This window comes from Melozone crissalis, unplaced genomic scaffold (assembly GCF_028551555.1).
Source record: "Melozone crissalis strain CALT ecotype California unplaced genomic scaffold, PUWL_Pcris_2 ptg000081l_1, whole genome shotgun sequence".
NCBI classification, from domain to species: Eukaryota; Metazoa; Chordata; class Aves; order Passeriformes; family Passerellidae; genus Melozone; species Melozone crissalis.
In genome coordinates this window covers 7,159,926-7,176,843 of record NW_026535858.1, presented here as the reverse complement: position 1 = coordinate 7,176,843, position 16,918 = coordinate 7,159,926, and the positions used below count along the sequence as shown (strand labels likewise).

The 16,918-nt window shown below is 49.5% G+C and overlaps 1 protein-coding gene across 1 annotated transcript in view; it reads left to right on the top strand.

The window, feature by feature from the left end:
* Nucleotides 1-16,918, top strand: part of GALNT14 (polypeptide N-acetylgalactosaminyltransferase 14) — a 97,408-nt gene that overhangs the window by 70,929 nt on the left and 9,561 nt on the right. Inside the window, exons 7-12 of the mRNA XM_054290326.1 lie at nucleotides 4,019-4,106; nucleotides 4,729-4,813; nucleotides 6,119-6,222; nucleotides 10,920-11,046; nucleotides 13,972-14,064; nucleotides 15,798-15,881. Coding sequence (XP_054146301.1) covers nucleotides 4,019-4,106; nucleotides 4,729-4,813; nucleotides 6,119-6,222; nucleotides 10,920-11,046; nucleotides 13,972-14,064; nucleotides 15,798-15,881 — 581 coding nt within the window. The remainder of the gene's footprint in view (nucleotides 1-4,018; nucleotides 4,107-4,728; nucleotides 4,814-6,118; nucleotides 6,223-10,919; nucleotides 11,047-13,971; nucleotides 14,065-15,797; nucleotides 15,882-16,918) is intronic.

Genomic DNA, 16,918 nt, shown 5'->3' with positions numbered 1-16,918 from the left:
GTGACTGGAGGAGCACGTAGGTGGGTGGGAGAAGGTGTCTCTGGGGCAGTGGGACTCTAACGGGCAGGCACAGGTTGAGTGGTGGTAGGGGAATACGTGGGCAGTGTGCCAGCAGAGATTTTAATTAGGCTCATGTAAAATGCTCAGTGATGATGATTTAAGGGAGTGACGGCTCCTTGAATAGGGGCCGAATTTAATTTCATGCAAATTAAGCGCTAATAAATTGATTTAATAGGATTTAAATTCTGCTGATTTCGGAGCAGACAATGACATTCCCCTTTCTCTGGCGGTGTCTCTCCTGCCAGACGTGCACACAGAGGCTGCTGGCGCCTTGTCACTCGAGTCAGGGGAGCTCTGTGCCCTGACCTGCTGGCAGCAGAGTGCAGGGATTGATCCACCATCAGCCAGGGTGTGGATGCACCATCCTCATCCTTTCCCTTCACCCTTGCTGCACCTCTGGCTCCTGATGGCCACTGTTAATTACTCAGCAATTTTATAGCTCCTGAGTTGCATTGATATAAGGGCAGCTGAGGTGGTGGGTCATGGAAAAACCTGCCTGGCTGGTGTTCACAGTGCCCCTCACCTAAGGCATCCTGCTTTTCACACCTGCAGATGTGGCAGCTGTGATGGCTGGGCTGTGCATCCCCTCTGTGTGTCAGCAATGGGACCAGGGCAGGTCCCTCCACACGGGTGAGGGCAGTCAGTGCTGCTGGCACTCATTGCACAGCCAGCACTGGAGAGGTCCCAGCCTCTGTTTGCAGGCTGGGCCACAGAGCTGCAGATAGATGGAAATGTGATGGCAATGGGCTGCTCATATCATTGATCATGGCTCTGGTAGAGTTATGAGAACACATGCTGTGACATCCCACTGGAGCCGCATGGCTCGCCTGTCCAGGCTGGGATTTACTACTGAGCTTTACAGCATCACTTGTTCCTCTGGGCTTTTTAAAGGCAGGCATTCCCTGCTTTGTGCCAAAGCCCTGCTTGTACTTCAGTAAGGAGTATCCAGAGCTTTTGATGTGTTTTGTCAGGAGAAGGGCAGTGAAGGCAGCAGGAAGGGGGTTGGCTTTCCCACACAGCTCCAGGACAGTGCCCCATGTCCAGCATCCACAGGATGGGTGAATGTGAGTGCCATGTGCAGCATCACCAGAGCAGTTCCAGTGCCTTGTGGTCTGAATGCAGCATCAAACACACACATCACCTCTGTAAACTCCTCTGGATTGAATCTTTCCCCAGCTGGAAGTAAGGTTGTCTGTGAGCTTGCCGTGCTGCTCATGCTGCCCTTACCTTGCCCAGCATCTTGCAGCCTCAGGCAGCAGGGGAGATGTACTACAAAGAGTGCTGAGGAACCTGCAAAGCCAGAGGGGTCCTGCATGCCTGCTTTTTAACTGCTCACAGAAGCTGCAGGATAAGGGCAGAGTTCCCAATCTCCTTCCAGGCCCACCGTACCCATCCCTGCCAGCAGGGTTAAGGTATTGATCAGTGAAGTGTATGAAATGTTACTGCTGCCACCTTCAGGCTGTGCTCTAGAGATGGGCTCCCTGGCCAACTGCTCCATGAGGATCAGCTGCCAGGAGGAGCATTTTCTCACTCTGTTGCTCCCAGGAGCAGCCTGTTCTGAGCTGATGTGCTTTAAGTTCCAAGCAAACGAGCGGTGAGTGCCTCAAGGCGCACCCATCACTTTTGCCACCAGAGCCCAGCCACTCTGCTCTTGGCTTCTCTTATTTTCTCGGCCAGAGCAGCCATTCCTGCCCCTTTCCATGGTGGGAAGTGCCAGAGCCCATGTGTGCCACCAGGAACCCATATCAGGCTCTGCCTCGAGCTTTCCCAGCAGCTGATGATGGTTTTCCCCTCCTCTGGTGGGCATGGGCAGCACACAGCCAGCACATGGATTTGGAAATAAGCAGGAAGAGCAAGTGATGGAGTGTGGAGAAAAGAGAGAGGGCCTGGGGGATCCCAGCCCTGTGCCTATCTCGGGAAGCATCGGTGATGGTCGGTGTCTCACACCCATGTGGGCCTGGGCTCTTATTTTTGCTTATGGAACAAATATCTCTAAAGTTATTAATGGTCCATTTCAACCGAGTAACTTTTCTAAAAATGTAATTATCCATCCTGAGGTATTTTTACAGTATAACTCAACAAGCTCATCCCAAAACTGGGTTTGCAAATGGGATGAACCAGTGAATGGTGAATCCCCCCACTCCCAGCTCAAATACCCCCAGTCTGGTGCTTTCCTGGGAAAAAGGAGATCCATGAAGGGCAGCCTGCTTAATCTTTGCCTAAGCCTGCTGTGGGGCCAGACCAGCAACTGTGGCCCTTTTTGTTGTCCATTACAAGGTCAGGATGTAGAGGCTGAGAGCCACTTTGCTGTTCTCCAAGGCTGAAATATCTCTCTTATCTTCAGGAGCATTTTCAGAGTTTTTTCCTGTTGGTTTAGATCCATACATCAGTGTGTTTGAGAACAGCATTGCAGAAATTAATGCTCAGGTTTGTGAGAGAAAATTGAAGGTTTGGCTGTTGTTAATATTAACATGCCCTGGTATGGGTGGGTAGCAAAAAAAAAAACCCAGAAAGATGAAGCTGCCTATAATAAGATCTGGTGCTCAGCCCAAAATAAATCATAGCAACAGCACTGTGCTCTTGAGCATGCCGTGCTTTTCTTGTGAGGGTCAGAGAGACCTTCTTGAAAGCTGAGCAAATATATATATATGTTCCCAGGACATGGCAGGGAGAGGACAGCTCTGCTCAAGGTTAGCACCTTGCAGTAGTGCTCTCAGCCCAGATGTGGAGGGGATTTTCTGACAAGAAGTTGTGGCATGCAGTGAGCAGAGTGGAATTGAAACCAGGGGTGGGTGTCAGCCAGCTAGAAGTGCTCCCCAGTAAGATGCTTGAGGGGCAGGTTTGAAATGAGTGGATGCCATCCTTCCCCTGCATTGCTCAGCACACAGAGCAGATGCTTTGCTTAAGTCCTTCCCCCTGGCCTCAGGCAATTAAAGGATGTTGGCTGTGCTGAGCTGTGGCAGGCTGGGGGGCACTGTGCAGCAGCCAGGATAGGTTTGGAGGGTTTGAAAGGCTCACCCTGCCTGGATGTGGCTTGTGTTTCCCTGTGCAGCACAGAGGTGCAGCAGACTTTGCCCTTTTCAGTGAGATGTTTGACTCACAGAAAGTGATGGTGAGACCCCTGGCTTGACCCTGTTATGGAAATACCAAGTATTTGTCATGCTCAATTGGAAAATCAGCTCTAGTCCAGCTCCCAGCTCATGGCCTTTGGTTGCTTCTTCCCACTGCATTTGAATGCTTCTTTGTCAGGACTAATTTCTAAAACAAAGTCTTTCCCCAGTGAGAGAGCAAGCCCGAGTGTGCTCAGATGCTTTGCTTTGTATAGCTGTGAAAAACAATTTGATCTGGTGAGGGTAAAACCTTGAAGTTTGAGCTATAATTGGAGTTTGGGATTTTTGAAAAGAAAAAGGGAGATAAGAGACCAGTCAAAGCTGTCAGAGTCTCTTCCTCCTGTAGATATTTTTGTTCATAACTGTTTGTATAATCTCTTTGCCCATAACAAGATGTTAATTAAATCACCACCAACTATTTTGAATAAATCAGGTCTTTCTTTTTTAACCCTTTCACAACTTCTGCAAAACTAACTGTGCTGCTGTTGTTGGTGCATTTAAAAACATTCCCATATTTAAGCTTTTTGGCTGTGTTTTTCCTCTGTCATTTCAATTGCCTGTTTGTCACTTGACTTCTGAAATCCTGTTAAAAGTATTTAAGGGAGGTGAAAGGGGAATATTTTGGTGGATTTGTAAAAGGCAGAAGGAGCTTTGCATCCAGCCCAGCTGGCTGCCAAGTACAGGCACAGTCTGAGGAGGAGGAGGAGGCAGTGAGGGACCCTTGTCCCAGGCAAAACTGAATGACACCAATGTTTGCAGGCCCTTGGTGTCTCCAGGAGTTTGGAGCCCCTTGCCCGGGTTGGATGGTGTCACCTGAAGTCAGGGGTGTTTCTGCTTCTGCTTTGCAGGATCCCACCCGGGTGGTCAGTCCCGTTATTGACATCATCAACCTGGACACTTTTGCCTACGTGGCAGCTTCCTCAGACCTCAGGGGAGGTGAGTCCAAGCTTTGTGCATGTCCTGTGGGCATCCATTCCATGCTGGGAGTGTGCACTGGCCTTTGCACCACACCTCTGTCTCCTGCTGCCTCACAGAAAAGCACATGGACGCTGCTCAGTGCTGCTGCTGCACAGACAGAGGGTGTGCTGTGAGCAGTGTGCTTGCTGCAGTGGCTGAGGTGGTCAAGCAGCAAAGAAGGGTCACGTCAAAGCCACCCTGGGCAGCCCTGGAAGCGACAGGAGGAGATGGGAGATGTCTAGGCAGCAACTGGAGGATGCAGGTGTAGTGCTGATTAGTATGCCTGTGCTATTTGGAGCACACAGCGTCCATCAGAGCGTGCACAGGGGGACTAGGTTTCAACAGCAGCTTTAATTCTGACTTTTCCTGCCTTTGGAGCACTTGACTTTGAAATTGTAATGCAATGTGCTGTTTCTTGTCCATTTGTAGTGGTGAAATATGTTAGGCGTTGGACATTCCTCTCAAGAGCTGCATCTCTGTGGCTGAAGTCATTTGAAAGTGGGGAAAACGTTCCATCAAACACAGCTTCTGCAGCCTGCATTGCCTCCTAACCCATATCAATTTCTAATTTCCCCCTGGCACTTCTCTGCTCTGGTTTTAGGTTTTGACTGGAGTCTGCATTTCAAATGGGAGCAGCTGTCCCCGGAGCAGAAGGCCAAACGACTTGATCCCACCGAGCCCATCAAGTAAGTCAGGAGGGGGAAGGAAGCACCCCAGGGGCAGGACAGGCTTCTCATGTGACCTCACATGCTCCACAGCAGTGTGGAATCTCTTCCAGGACAGCTCTGAACTTCTGGCACCTCTAGCAAGCTCCTGGGTTTTGCAGTGCAGCTTCACCCTCCAACACTGAAGCCTGAGAATGCCACACAGAGGGAAGGGGTGTGTTTATGGTTACTGGGGTTTTGGTAGTGCTAGGGATTATGGTTAGGGGAAAAAGCCCAGTGCTGTGGACAGCTACTTCTCTCAGTTCAGCTACCACTTAAAAATAAGGCAGTGTCCTCATGATAAAATTGGTGTCTAGTCAGATCAGCACTGCTCTTCTGTACCTCACTGAGGATTCCTCATGGGAATGGGGAATGTGCAGGGGAGGGAGCAAAGCTGAACAGGAGCATCTGTCCTCATGACATGGGATGGAGATTTCTGCTGGAAATCTCTGCTGGCAGCAAGCCTGGTGCTGGTGTCTGCAGCCCCAGCCAGATGTGAGGCTTGGAGGACCCCAGGTGTTGGGGGAAGCTCAGGGCCTCAGAAGGCTCCCAGGGGAGCTTCTCCTTAGGATCCTGCTGTTAACAGGAGCTCTCACTGGCTTCCCAAAGGCTGACCTTGCATTCCTGATCACTGTAGGGCACTGTGGAGATTAGCCTGGGCACAGCAATCACCCCAGTTCCTCCCAAGCATCCACACTGTCTCCAACTGAATGGAGAAGGGACTTGTGCCAGCCAGCAGCAAGTCTCCTCAAGCTCTCTTCTGGGCCTGCCCTCCCGTCCTCCACGGGCCTTCTCTGTGCAGTTTCCTTAGCTAATCCAAAGGAAAAAAAAAAAATAACCCTGGTTTGAAATAAAGATCACACAGCTAGTGATGGCTTTTAAAAAGCCCTTCTGAATTGGCTCTGCCTTCCTCTCCCCGGTGGAATGGTGCTCTTAATAGGCTGGCTCCAGGCAAAAAGCCCTTCTGAGTGAATAACCCCCGAGTGCTAAGTGCATTTTTGATGCTGAAGCCTACAATCAGGGCTGTCAACTTTGGGCTTGTAGGAGTTGTGCTGACGGGTGCATTAGCCAGTCATTAAGTGCCAGGCAATTGATGATTGGCAGCAGAACACCAAGGTGGCAGAAAGAAAGGTTCCAGATGCATTTTGGGGTGTTTTGTCCTTTTCTTGGTGAGAAGGTGATGTCCTGGGTCATGGAAGGGGAGGCAAAGGGAAGGGCTGCTTCTGTGCGTCCAGGTGCTGCAGCAGCACTTGAGAGTGTGTCCTCTTGTCCTTGTGCCTTCTTCAGGACTCCCATCATTGCTGGGGGGCTGTTTGTGATGGACAAGGCCTGGTTCAACCACCTGGGCAAGTATGACAGTGCCATGGACATCTGGGGTGGAGAGAACTTCGGTGAGTTGTTCTTCATCCTCCTGTGCCTTGCTGTGTTGGCTTTCCTTTCTGAGTCATGCCAGATGGACACCAGGTCATTTCAGGCTTCCCTTTGAATGTTCTGGGTGGTTTCCCTCATTTACATTCATAGGTTGTGGTCTTAGGAGAGTGAGAGATCCAGCAACCACGAATGATGGGAAGCGAGCAGTTGTTGGCACTTGGGATTGCCTGCCTTCCATGCTGCTTTATTTCCTGTAGGTAAATACCCTCAACCCCACAGTTCGCAGCTTTGGTGTTACCAACAGATGAGAGAACACTACATGCACCCTTCTATTCCTTCCTGATCTTATTTTTGCTTTAGTAAAGCAAAGAATTTGTCTTAATCCATTAATGACAGCATTTCCAAGCTATGAACTGAGGTATCAGTCCCTCCTTGAGTTGGCAGAGTACCTGAAGCTGCAGCTCCATCAGCATGCAGCAAGCAGGTGGCAGAGCACCAGGGCTGCTTATCCATTCCTGTATCCCTGGTGGCTGAGGGCTGCCCAGCTCTCTCTGACACTGTCACTTTTCCTGCGCAAAAAAAAAAAGAGTTGAGCTCACTTAAATTCTGTCACCTCTGGCCCTTACCGTGAGACAAGAGGGACATAAAGAAATCTCCTGCAAGCACACTTGAGAGGGCACATGAAAGAGGTAACAGCCTGTCCCTTGTCCAGCAGAGCTGGATGGGGCTGTGCTGTTCTCCCTTTGAAGCTGCAGTGATGCTGTGGATCAGAACAGCAGACTGTGCCCAGGAAAGAAGGGGGAGGCACTCAGTGTCAGGCAGACAGATCAGAACCTGGCTTTAATAGCTTTGCACCTCTGGGGAGTGGGGCTGGCCAGGAAGGAAGGCTCTTGTGTCTCAGCACACACAGCCCTGCTGTCACTCATCCAAGGGAGCAGATGCTGCTGCCTCGCAGTAATCCATCCACTGCCTGGCACTGGTGTTTCCTTCACATGCCTTGCCCCTCTGGATATATTTTATTTATTTCTGTCTTGTTATGCAGTAAGAATCTCTTTCTCTTTCATGCTTTCTCTCTGTATTGCCTTTGAAGTGACCCAAAGTATCTGAGTGGAGTGGCTGTGAGGAGACCTGGGAGGGGAGTGGCAGCCCTCCCACCTTCCCTGCTGGATCAATAGCCCAAACAAAGCATTCAGGAAGGGAACTGGACAGGAGAAGAGCAGGAGAGGAGCTGCCATGCTGTGCCTGACCTGCTGTCTGTCTGTCTGTGCCCACCATTTGTGTCTGACAGCAGCCAGCAGGAGCTGCTCCTGGGAGATGAGCAGTGACAGGACAGCCTGCTCCTGGGAGAAGCTCCATCCTGGCTCCATCCTTGTCCCGTGCCCTGTAACAGCAGGCATTGTGCTCCTTGTGCCTGGTTGTGACCCATCCTGCAGAGGAGGGGTTTCCCTTGCTGGTGCTGTGCCCCAGCAGGCTGCTCCTGACCAAACATGCACTGGCAGTGCTGCAGGGCTGTGGGAATCTACAAAATTAGAGAGTTTTGGGAAAACTGCAAAAGGCAGGCCTCATAGAGAGTAGAACTGTGATTAGAGCTAAGCAGCATCCATGAGATAGGTCAGCAGAAAAATTATTTAAACTGTAGAAAAGCAAGGACAAACAGAACAATGGTCTGTGTATTAACGCTTGTCTAGAATAACTCTCTAAGCTACAGAAAAGTTTATCTAGCAAGATATTAGGAAGTTTGAAGGTTAATAATTGAGCTCTGTGCATGGTGTTTTAAGGCTCACAAGCAGGTATTGTATTTGAAATACACAAGCATTGTTTTAACCAAAGGTACCTGTGCTTTTGGTGATTGGGTAGAACTACTGTCAATGTGCTTTTGCTTTGTGTGATTGGTCAAAAAACTTATAAAGTAAGTTGTAACATTAAGTTTTTTGTCTGCTGCCTGGGATGTGAGCTGGTGGCATCTTCTCATTGTCATAACTATGTAATGAGACTGATGCTGGAAAATAAAACAGCTCAAGGCACGTTCCCAGCCGTCCCATCCCGTTTGTGATTTGTACATAGACCCTGGCCAGCGATACAGGGGTACCATGGCCTCCTGTGGGAAAGCAAAATCAAGGTTAACATTGCCACAACAAAGTGCAGATCTGCTTAGCAGCAGGGCAGATCCCATCTTGCCCATTTTCCCGGGAGCAGAAGCCCAGGAAATGGGCAAGGAGCCCAAGAATGCCTGGCTCACAGCTCCACCTCCTGCAGGTGCAGCAGTTGGGGGCAGAATGTCCCATCAGGCAGAACAAAAGTCAGCGTGTTTGCCTTTGAAGGAGGACACAGTAGGTGTTTGGATCTTAAATTTACTGAATTCCCTGTAGATGAGTAGTGGCAAGAAGGACTTGCAGGCCAGCAAGAAGTGCTAGAGGTATTTTGCTGAATGAAGGCCAAGTCCAGCTCACCCCAACATGTACTGCTCACACCCCCTCCTGGGGTACTGGCAACATCTCTTGAGGGTCAAGGGAAGCACACAGCTGGTTTCTGCTCCCCTGGCTCCTCTGAGCTGACCGTGTACCATACTTCAGTTGGTGCTTCAGTCTGCCTTCCCTTGGGGCACTTAGCTCTTGGCTGCCTGTCTGGAGATCTTGTTTGTTACCGGCCATGGATGGCTCCAGGGGTGGAAATCTGGCTCCTGTGGAAATCTGTGCTTTTGTTGTTTCTTCTGTACCTGGAGCAGGCTCTGCAGGGTGCAGAGAGCTCAGACTCCTCAGCATCTCCTTTGTGCTGTGTCCTCATTCCAGTTCACAATGCACAGAGATGACCTCTTCACTAGGCTTTGAAAAAACCAGGCAAGGAGTGAATGCTGTGAGTCTTTCAGCACACCAGGGAGCTGCTCAGCTGGTTGTCCCCTTGTATTGGGTGCCCTTATGACTGACATAGCAGTGCCAGCAGAGTGGCCAGTGCTGTGACACACAGACAAGTGACAGCAGCAGGCCAGTGCTGTGACATACAGACAAGTGACAGCAGCGAGGAGAACCGAGAGCAGCAGCAGCTCAGAGTGGCCACATCCTGCCATAATCTCATTTCCCTGCAGCTGTGATGAAGCCAGCTCCCAATATAGCACCAGGACATGGCACAAGGGCACGTTTTATTGGCCTCTTAGTACCCAGCACTGGGGAAAGTGGTGAGGCTCCAGCTGCTGTTGGCAGCTCTTGCATGTAAACACGGCGGTGGAGGGAAGGGGAGGGAGTTTCTGGGAAGGAATACTGCTCCCTGCTGTGCTTTCCCACCCCTGCCATTGCTTGTCCCTGCTGCCAGGGCCAGCTGTTGGGGATGGGATCAAAGCCTTGAATTTTGGATCCAGGCATTGAGGCAAGAAGGTTCTGCAGCTGTGTCAGCCTTCCCTTCCCATCAGAAGCAGGCGGGTGTGCTGGGAGCGGGATGGGAGCAGCATGGACCTGGCTCCCACCTCCGCAGCAGCTCAGGACTGAGCCCTGTGTGCTCAGGGGGATTTTGGGGTCCTTGCTCCAATTGGCCTTTGCTCCCTGATGCTGTCAGCTGTTCTTGGAGGGATGGAAGCTTTGTAAGCCCTTGGAGGAGGAGGAGTCCTGTTGGCACTGCCCCATTCCTGCCACAGGTGCTTGTCTTGCCAGCATCCGACCTGGGGACATGTCATCCTTGTGCTGGCATACGTGAGGGGACTGCTGGGAGCACAAGTTGGCAAAGACAATGGGTGTTCTCCTGTCTTAATTCTGTAGTCAAATGGGGGAGGATGTGTGTGAAAAGGAATTACTAGTTTTGCAGTAGATACATGCTACATATAGCTCTGCACTGTCAACAGATGATAAAATAGGATTCAGAGAACTGCAGGAGCCTTTTCATTTTAATTTCATTTCTTTTCCACGCTGGTACTGTCTGACAGTAGAGCTACAGATTCATGGCTTCATAAGCATCAGGAGCAGATGGACCCATTAGATCAGCCATGCTGCTTACCCTTCCTACCTCATCCAGCTCCCTGCCAAGGGCTTTATAACTTCTGCTGTCAGTTGTGCCACATTTTCCTTGACAAGGGCCCTGTGGGCAACCACAGAGTGGCTTGGAGTGACTGGGAGACATTTCCCACACTGATAACTTATTCAGATTTTTGGGATAATGCCTCTCACTGCTGACCTTTGCTTGTGTGAAGGTGTGTGCCTTGATTGCAGCATTGCACTCCAGGCCCAGAGTACCTGGGCAGGGTGAGCTCCTGTCCATTTTGGGACAGGCAGTGCATGCACAGCTCTCTGTCCACTTTGCAAAGACAATGCTGGATTCATGAAGATAATGACACTTGTAGTCATTAATGGAGAGAATTCACAGCTTCTCCTGGTGAACTTGAGAGCCCTTTGGAGGGAAGCGACTCTGAAAGAGGCAGTGCAGGAGTAATGAGGGAGGCACAAAAGCGTGAGAAGATTCTGCAGTGTATGAAAAGGGACCTGCTTATGGTCCCACATTGTGAGAGCATTGTGACTGCACCTGCTGTGCTGGAGGCAGGTTTCAAGTGCACTGACTTCAAACACCTTGCAAAGAAGCTTTGAAATGTGCTTTTAAGGCCCTTGCACCTAGGAAAGCCAGTCTGGTAATTGATTTAGCCCAGTTTAATATTGCAGAGGATGAAGTAAGAGCTAACACCGGGATTCAGAGTGCTCTAGGACAGAAAGACAAAGTGCTGAAGCTGCTTCTCTTACAGAAATCTCTTTCCGTGTGTGGATGTGTGGGGGGAGCCTGGAAATCATCCCCTGCAGCCGTGTTGGGCACGTCTTCAGGAAGAAACATCCCTACGTCTTTCCAGAGGGAAATGCCAATACATACATCAAGTAAGTGGTTTGTACTTGCTTTGTTTTTTTTTTTTTCTGTGAATTACCCTTGTAGAGAGAGAGGGGAGCAGAAAAAACAGGCAGGAAAGTTTGTTAGGAAAACTTTGAAATATCCTTGGGCAGGAATTTCTTGAGCTGAAGAAAATGTAAGTCAATACAACTGTCCCATAGGATTTCTCCAGTGTTGAGAATATGACAGAAATAGGACATTTATGTGGTAGCTTTCATCAGCACAGAAATGGAGGGATGGCCCCAGCACATCCCTGAGAGCTGGCTGCTGGGACAGCAAATGCTGGTTTAGACCTTGAGGTCACCAGAACACATTTGCAATGACCTGAAATGAGGCTGCCAGCAACGCCTGTCAGTAGCCAGTGACCTCAGCTGAGGGCTCAGTGTGGCTCAGCTGAACCAGAAAATTTGTTTCCCAGTGCCTCTCTGGGATGGGAGCCACACATCCTGCTGGGCAGGGTGGTTCTGTCTCCAGGCTGGTGCTCTCTGCTGAGCAGAGGCAGCAGAGGGCTGCACCTGGCTGGCATGGACCAAAGGGACTGCCAGGGCACACCAGCTGAGGGGCAGGCACCTCTCCTCACACACAGCAACACAGGCTGAATCAGGCACTGAAAGGGCTGCCTGGAATGGGCTGAGATCCTGGAAACTCAGGGAAAGGAGGAAATCCAGGAGTGGGAATAGACATAGGAAAGATGATCAGAGCAGCTAGTGAGGTCAGGAAGGATTTCCTCCATTTTTAGAGTGTGAGGCTGAACATTGTTGCTTAAGTGAATGACAGAGAAAAGCACTGGGGGCACTTACAGTAAATGCAGGGTTGATTCTGGGCTAACCTGCAGCTGTGAGTGCTTACACAGCAGGCTTTCCTTTTAGTGTGGGCTTCACACTGTCAGAAAGCAGCATTTGTGAAGACCCAGCTGTCTGCCACAGGGCTGCTGCTGACCCAGGCTCTCTGCAGCTTCCTCAGCCTTTGCTTCAGACAGGGGGGAGTGCAAATGACACATCTTGTGGTGGTGGTGTTCACAGTGGTCCCAGGACGAGGGAAGAGATGAGAATCTTGACTACATGTTTCAGAAGGCTGATTTATTATTTTATTATATATATGATATTAAAGAAAATTATATATTAGAACTACACTAAAAGATAGAAGAAAGGATTTCATCAGAAGGCTAGAAAAGAAAGGAAAGGAATGACAATAAAATCTTTTGACTGACCAGAGAGTCTGAGACAGCTGGACTGTGATTGGCCATTAATTAGAAACAATCACATGAGACCAATCACAGATGCACCTGTTGCATTCCACAGCAGCAGATAACCATTGTTTACATTTCATTTCTGAGGCCTCTCAGCTTCTCAGGAGAAGTAATCCTAGCAAAAGGATTTTTCATAAAATATGTCCATGACAGCATCTCACTAACACCTGTGATTTCCAGTCACACAGTGGGTGAGGCAGGAAGGGGATGGCTGTGACAGGCACAGGCGTAATCAAGGAGCAGAGCACAGATTCAGAATCACTAGGAGGGTTCTTGCTTTTGGTAGTGAAGCAAGACTACTTCAGAGGGGCTGGGATGTGGCAAAACCTCCCCTGCAAAGCCGAGTGAGAAGGTGGCACCTGCATTGCATCACCTGCAGGAGGAGCAAGGGGAGCTTGGATGGGTACAGGTTTGTGACTCCCTGCCAGGCACAGGCCCCTGGGGACCTGGGGGATGGCTGTGTCATGCCTGGGTGTGAGCCTTGGCCCTTACTCCCGCGTTTCTTGTAAACTCAAATGAGATCAGGAAGCCAAACAAAGCAGCCCTGCGTGCTGGGCAAGGTTAGGTACAGATGTAGACACTGATTTAGTCATCTCTTGAGCAGGAGCACTTAGACTATTGCCTTAGAGAGAGAGAGGAGGGAGCCCATGAATCAGCAAGGAGCTGAGAATCAGTCTGGAGAAATGTACCTGTAGGCATCAGGAGCTGGGATGTTATTAACCTTAGGGAATCTATCAGCCTTAATGTTACAGGGTATAGACTGAGAGGAGAAGCAGCTCCTGGCAACCTGAGGCTCTGTAGCACTTCTGTTTAAATAGAGGTGTTAGCAAAAAGTATCTCCACCTTTCTGCCAGATACTGATTGCTTTTCCACAGAGCCCCTACTTCGGTGTGAGAGACAGCTCAGGCTCCAGTGCAGTGCTGGCTTCATGTGCACAATAATCCTTTCCTGGGCACCTGGGACTTGGCTGGGTCCAGAGCCTGCCCACAGCAGCTCAGTGGTGTGGCAGCAATAGCTTGGAGGCACTGGCCTGTATTGGAGCAGGAGGCTGGAGAGCTCCCCTGGGCAGGGCAGGGACAGGCAGATAGGCATGGGGCAGGAAATCCATTTGCAAGAGGAGTTAGAGCCATCTGAAGCCAACAGAAGATTTGCTGAGGTTCAGAAACCTTCTGTAGAAACCTGGCTGGTGTGGGAGAGTGGTGTTCATGCTGCAGCACTGGGGTGGGGCCACTTTCTCTGTAAGTTTTGAATGCTGAGGTTTGCCTCAGTGAAATCCAGGAGTGCAAAGCAGGAGAGTCCATTCAGGATTGAAACAAAGGAAATACTTGCAAATCTTTGGCAAACTTTTCAGAGCCGCATCCCATCCACTAAATAAAACCCCAGGCACTCCTGCCTTGGAGATGATACTTGAGACAACCTTCAGTTCTGGGTCTGGTGGATGCAAAGCATCCAGCTGAGTTTGAAATGGTGAATTCTTCATCCAAGCTTTATTTGGCCTGATATGTTTGGAGTAATGGGAAGGAAAGAGCACCTTCTGTAGTAGTGAGGGATGGGCTGGCTCAGAGGGGGTTTGGGTGAAGCTGAGGCTGGGAGGAGGGCAGATGGGTCACTTGGTGCACTGCGGAAGATGTCCCCCTGGTTTCACATGTCCCCTTGCCTTCCCCAGGAACACCAAGCGCACGGCCGAGGTGTGGATGGACGAGTTCAAGCAGTACTACTATGCTGCCCGGCCTGCAGCTCAGGGGAGGCCTTTTGGGAAGTAAGGATCCTTCCCCTGCTGCCTGAGCCCTGCCTGAGCCCTGCCTGCTGCAGTGGGTGCCCACAGAGATGTCCCTGCTGTGGAAAACCAGCTGTGTTGCTTTATAGCTGTGCTGAGAGGGCCCTGAGGAAGGAGGAATGATGAGGAGGACTCCATCGATATCAGGAGGCTAATTAATTACTTTATTAGACTATATTATTCCATACTATATTGCATTACATCTAAACTGAATCTGCCAAGCACTCAACCCTGCACACGCTGCACAGAACTCGTGACTGTCACCCAACAGTCCTGAGACACACACACACACACACCTGGCCCTGATAGGCCAAGGAACCAAAACACCATCACTGTGGGTAAACAATCTCCATATTGCATTCTCCTTTTGCACAAACACAGGCACAGCAAATGATAAGAATTGTTTTTCCTTTCTCTGATGTTCAGAGAATGTGAAACCCAGAAATGTTCTTGGGAAGAATTGTGCCTTGCTTTTCTCTGTGAGGAGAAATGTGGCTACATCACTTCTGTAGTGACAATAAATCACTGATGATAGGCATGTGCTGCAGCAGTGAAGTTGATAAAGTGCCAGGTTAAATGCTGTGCTGGTTTATTCCAGTGAGTGAACCAAACCCAGGTGGGGGAAAACCCTCTCTGCCTCTGTCCTGTCCTTTGCATTACATAGAACTATTTCTGATCCTGGACTGGAGTTTGGTAGGAGAGTCCAGAGGTGTTGGTGGCAGCTGACAGGCAGGAAAATCAAGTTTTTGGCCTGCTGATGCTTTATTGGAAGGTAACAAGTGTTTGTGTGCAGGGAGTTTGCCATTCATTCTGTGAGGAGTGAGATGCCTGCCTTTCAGGAGGACTGTAAATATTTGTGTTGCATTTCTCGTTTTCACATTTTCTTTGCCTTAGAAAGTTTCCTTCAGACTCCCGGGGGTTCTGAGTCCAGACTTGAATTCCTTGTGGCCACTCTTCAATCTCCAGGATAAATAATTTGAAGTCCTGGGGACTCCCTTGTTTCCTCTGAATTAATATCCTCCTCCCATCCATCAGCACAGAATGAAGCAGCAGCTCTGTCCTCTGCCTAGGGTATAGAGAAGTTGACCTATGTGAAAAGGAGGTGTACTGGTGACTTCTGGCTATTCCATAAAAGCCAGCTCATAACAGCTCCACAGGTGGAGGCTGGCCCAGGGAAGAGCTGAAGTGTTGAAAATATCACTGTACAGCATGGTCCCTCAGCAGAAATTTTGTCCTGATTAATAAAAGAAAAAAGGTTTCACTGTGTGATGAACTTCTGCTGGCTTACCAGCATGTTTAGGTGCTCTTGCAAATCAAGGCCTCCTGTAGTCCTGCAAACCAAGAGTGACTTAGAATAGCAAACAGCATATTTTAATTTCCTAATATGTTAATATGTTCAGGTAAGAGTTATTGAATAGTGGCATACATTTTTTACTAATAATTTTTAAATGACTGTGCTCTTCCCTGAACCTTCTCAGCTCCAGACTCCCTTGTTAAAATGACAGTATGTCATCATGCCATTTTACCAAGTGAGACCTCCAAAGAGATAGAGATCAGAACAACTGCTCAAGCTCACACAGAGAGAAACTGCTGCTGATGCTCCTGCGTTTGCTGCCTGTGCATTTCTGATGGGTTTCTCTCATCCTCCCTTTGTGGTGTGTTGGGTCTCACCTTCATTACTTCCACTGTATCTCTGTGATATTTTCTTCCCACAGCATCCAGAGCAGAGTGGAGCTGAGGAAGAAGCTGAAATGCCACAGCTTCAAGTGGTACCTGGAGAACGTTTATCCTGAACTTCGGTACGGATGTGCCACCTCCACCTGCATCCAGCAGGCCAGTGGGATGCTCCACCCCTCCCTCCTGCCCCCAGAGACATGGGCACCCCTCCCCTGGGCTTCACAGAAGGGCAGAGGGAGTTTTGTGCTGCACAGCTTGCTCACAGGGTGACACTCTGTGATATCTGCTTCCTCCAAGCTCTTTGCAGCAGGGTTGGTGAGGGACAAAGCATCAGTTATTCCCATTTGTTCCTAGGAATTCATTAGGTGTCCTACTGATGCTGTAGAACAGGTTGTGTAGGGAAATAAGAGAGTTTTCCTTACAAAAGTATCCCAAGGCAGAAAATCCACCATAGCTTCTGCTGGGGTGTTTCAGTACTTAATGACTCCTCCTTAAAGAAGCACCTAATTTTCAGTCCTTTCACACTGCTCTGTGGCACTCAAGGCTTCTCTGTTGGGAAACCATTCACCCTAGGGTTTTATTACTTGTATTTAGATTGCTCTGCCTTGCTCCTAGCCCAGTGCTTTTTGATGTATATTGTTGCTTTTGCACAGACATCTTTTAGCTACCAATTTACTCCAGAAACCATTGCGTTCATTCCCCTGGTCCCTATCAGGAGCCATCCTCAGAAAGGATTGTAAAGTTCTAGAGACACCTTCAGGGACCTGCTGGTGCAATAGCTGAGTGCAGAATCACTGTGTGAAAATGATGATTTATAACCATTTCCTTACTACTTCTTTTTTTTTTTTTTTTTTTTTTTTTTTTTTGCCATGTGTGGCATTGCACAGCAGCACTCACAGGCAATGCCAGGGCTCTGTGACAGTTTGTTATAAAGTTCCCCTCTCCTGTAAGCTGAAAGCTGCTCACAGCCTGACTCTGGCTGCTCTGTTTGCCTGGTGCAGTTATTTATTTTTTCCTCTTACAAAGGTCAGCCATCCATCTCCGAGCGCTGCTCCTGCAGCGTCCCTGTCCACGTGCTGCTCTCACTGCTTCACTATTGTGGTAGACCTTGCCACCCCTCATTTTCTGGAGGTGAAATGGGGCAGCCTTACCCCACAGA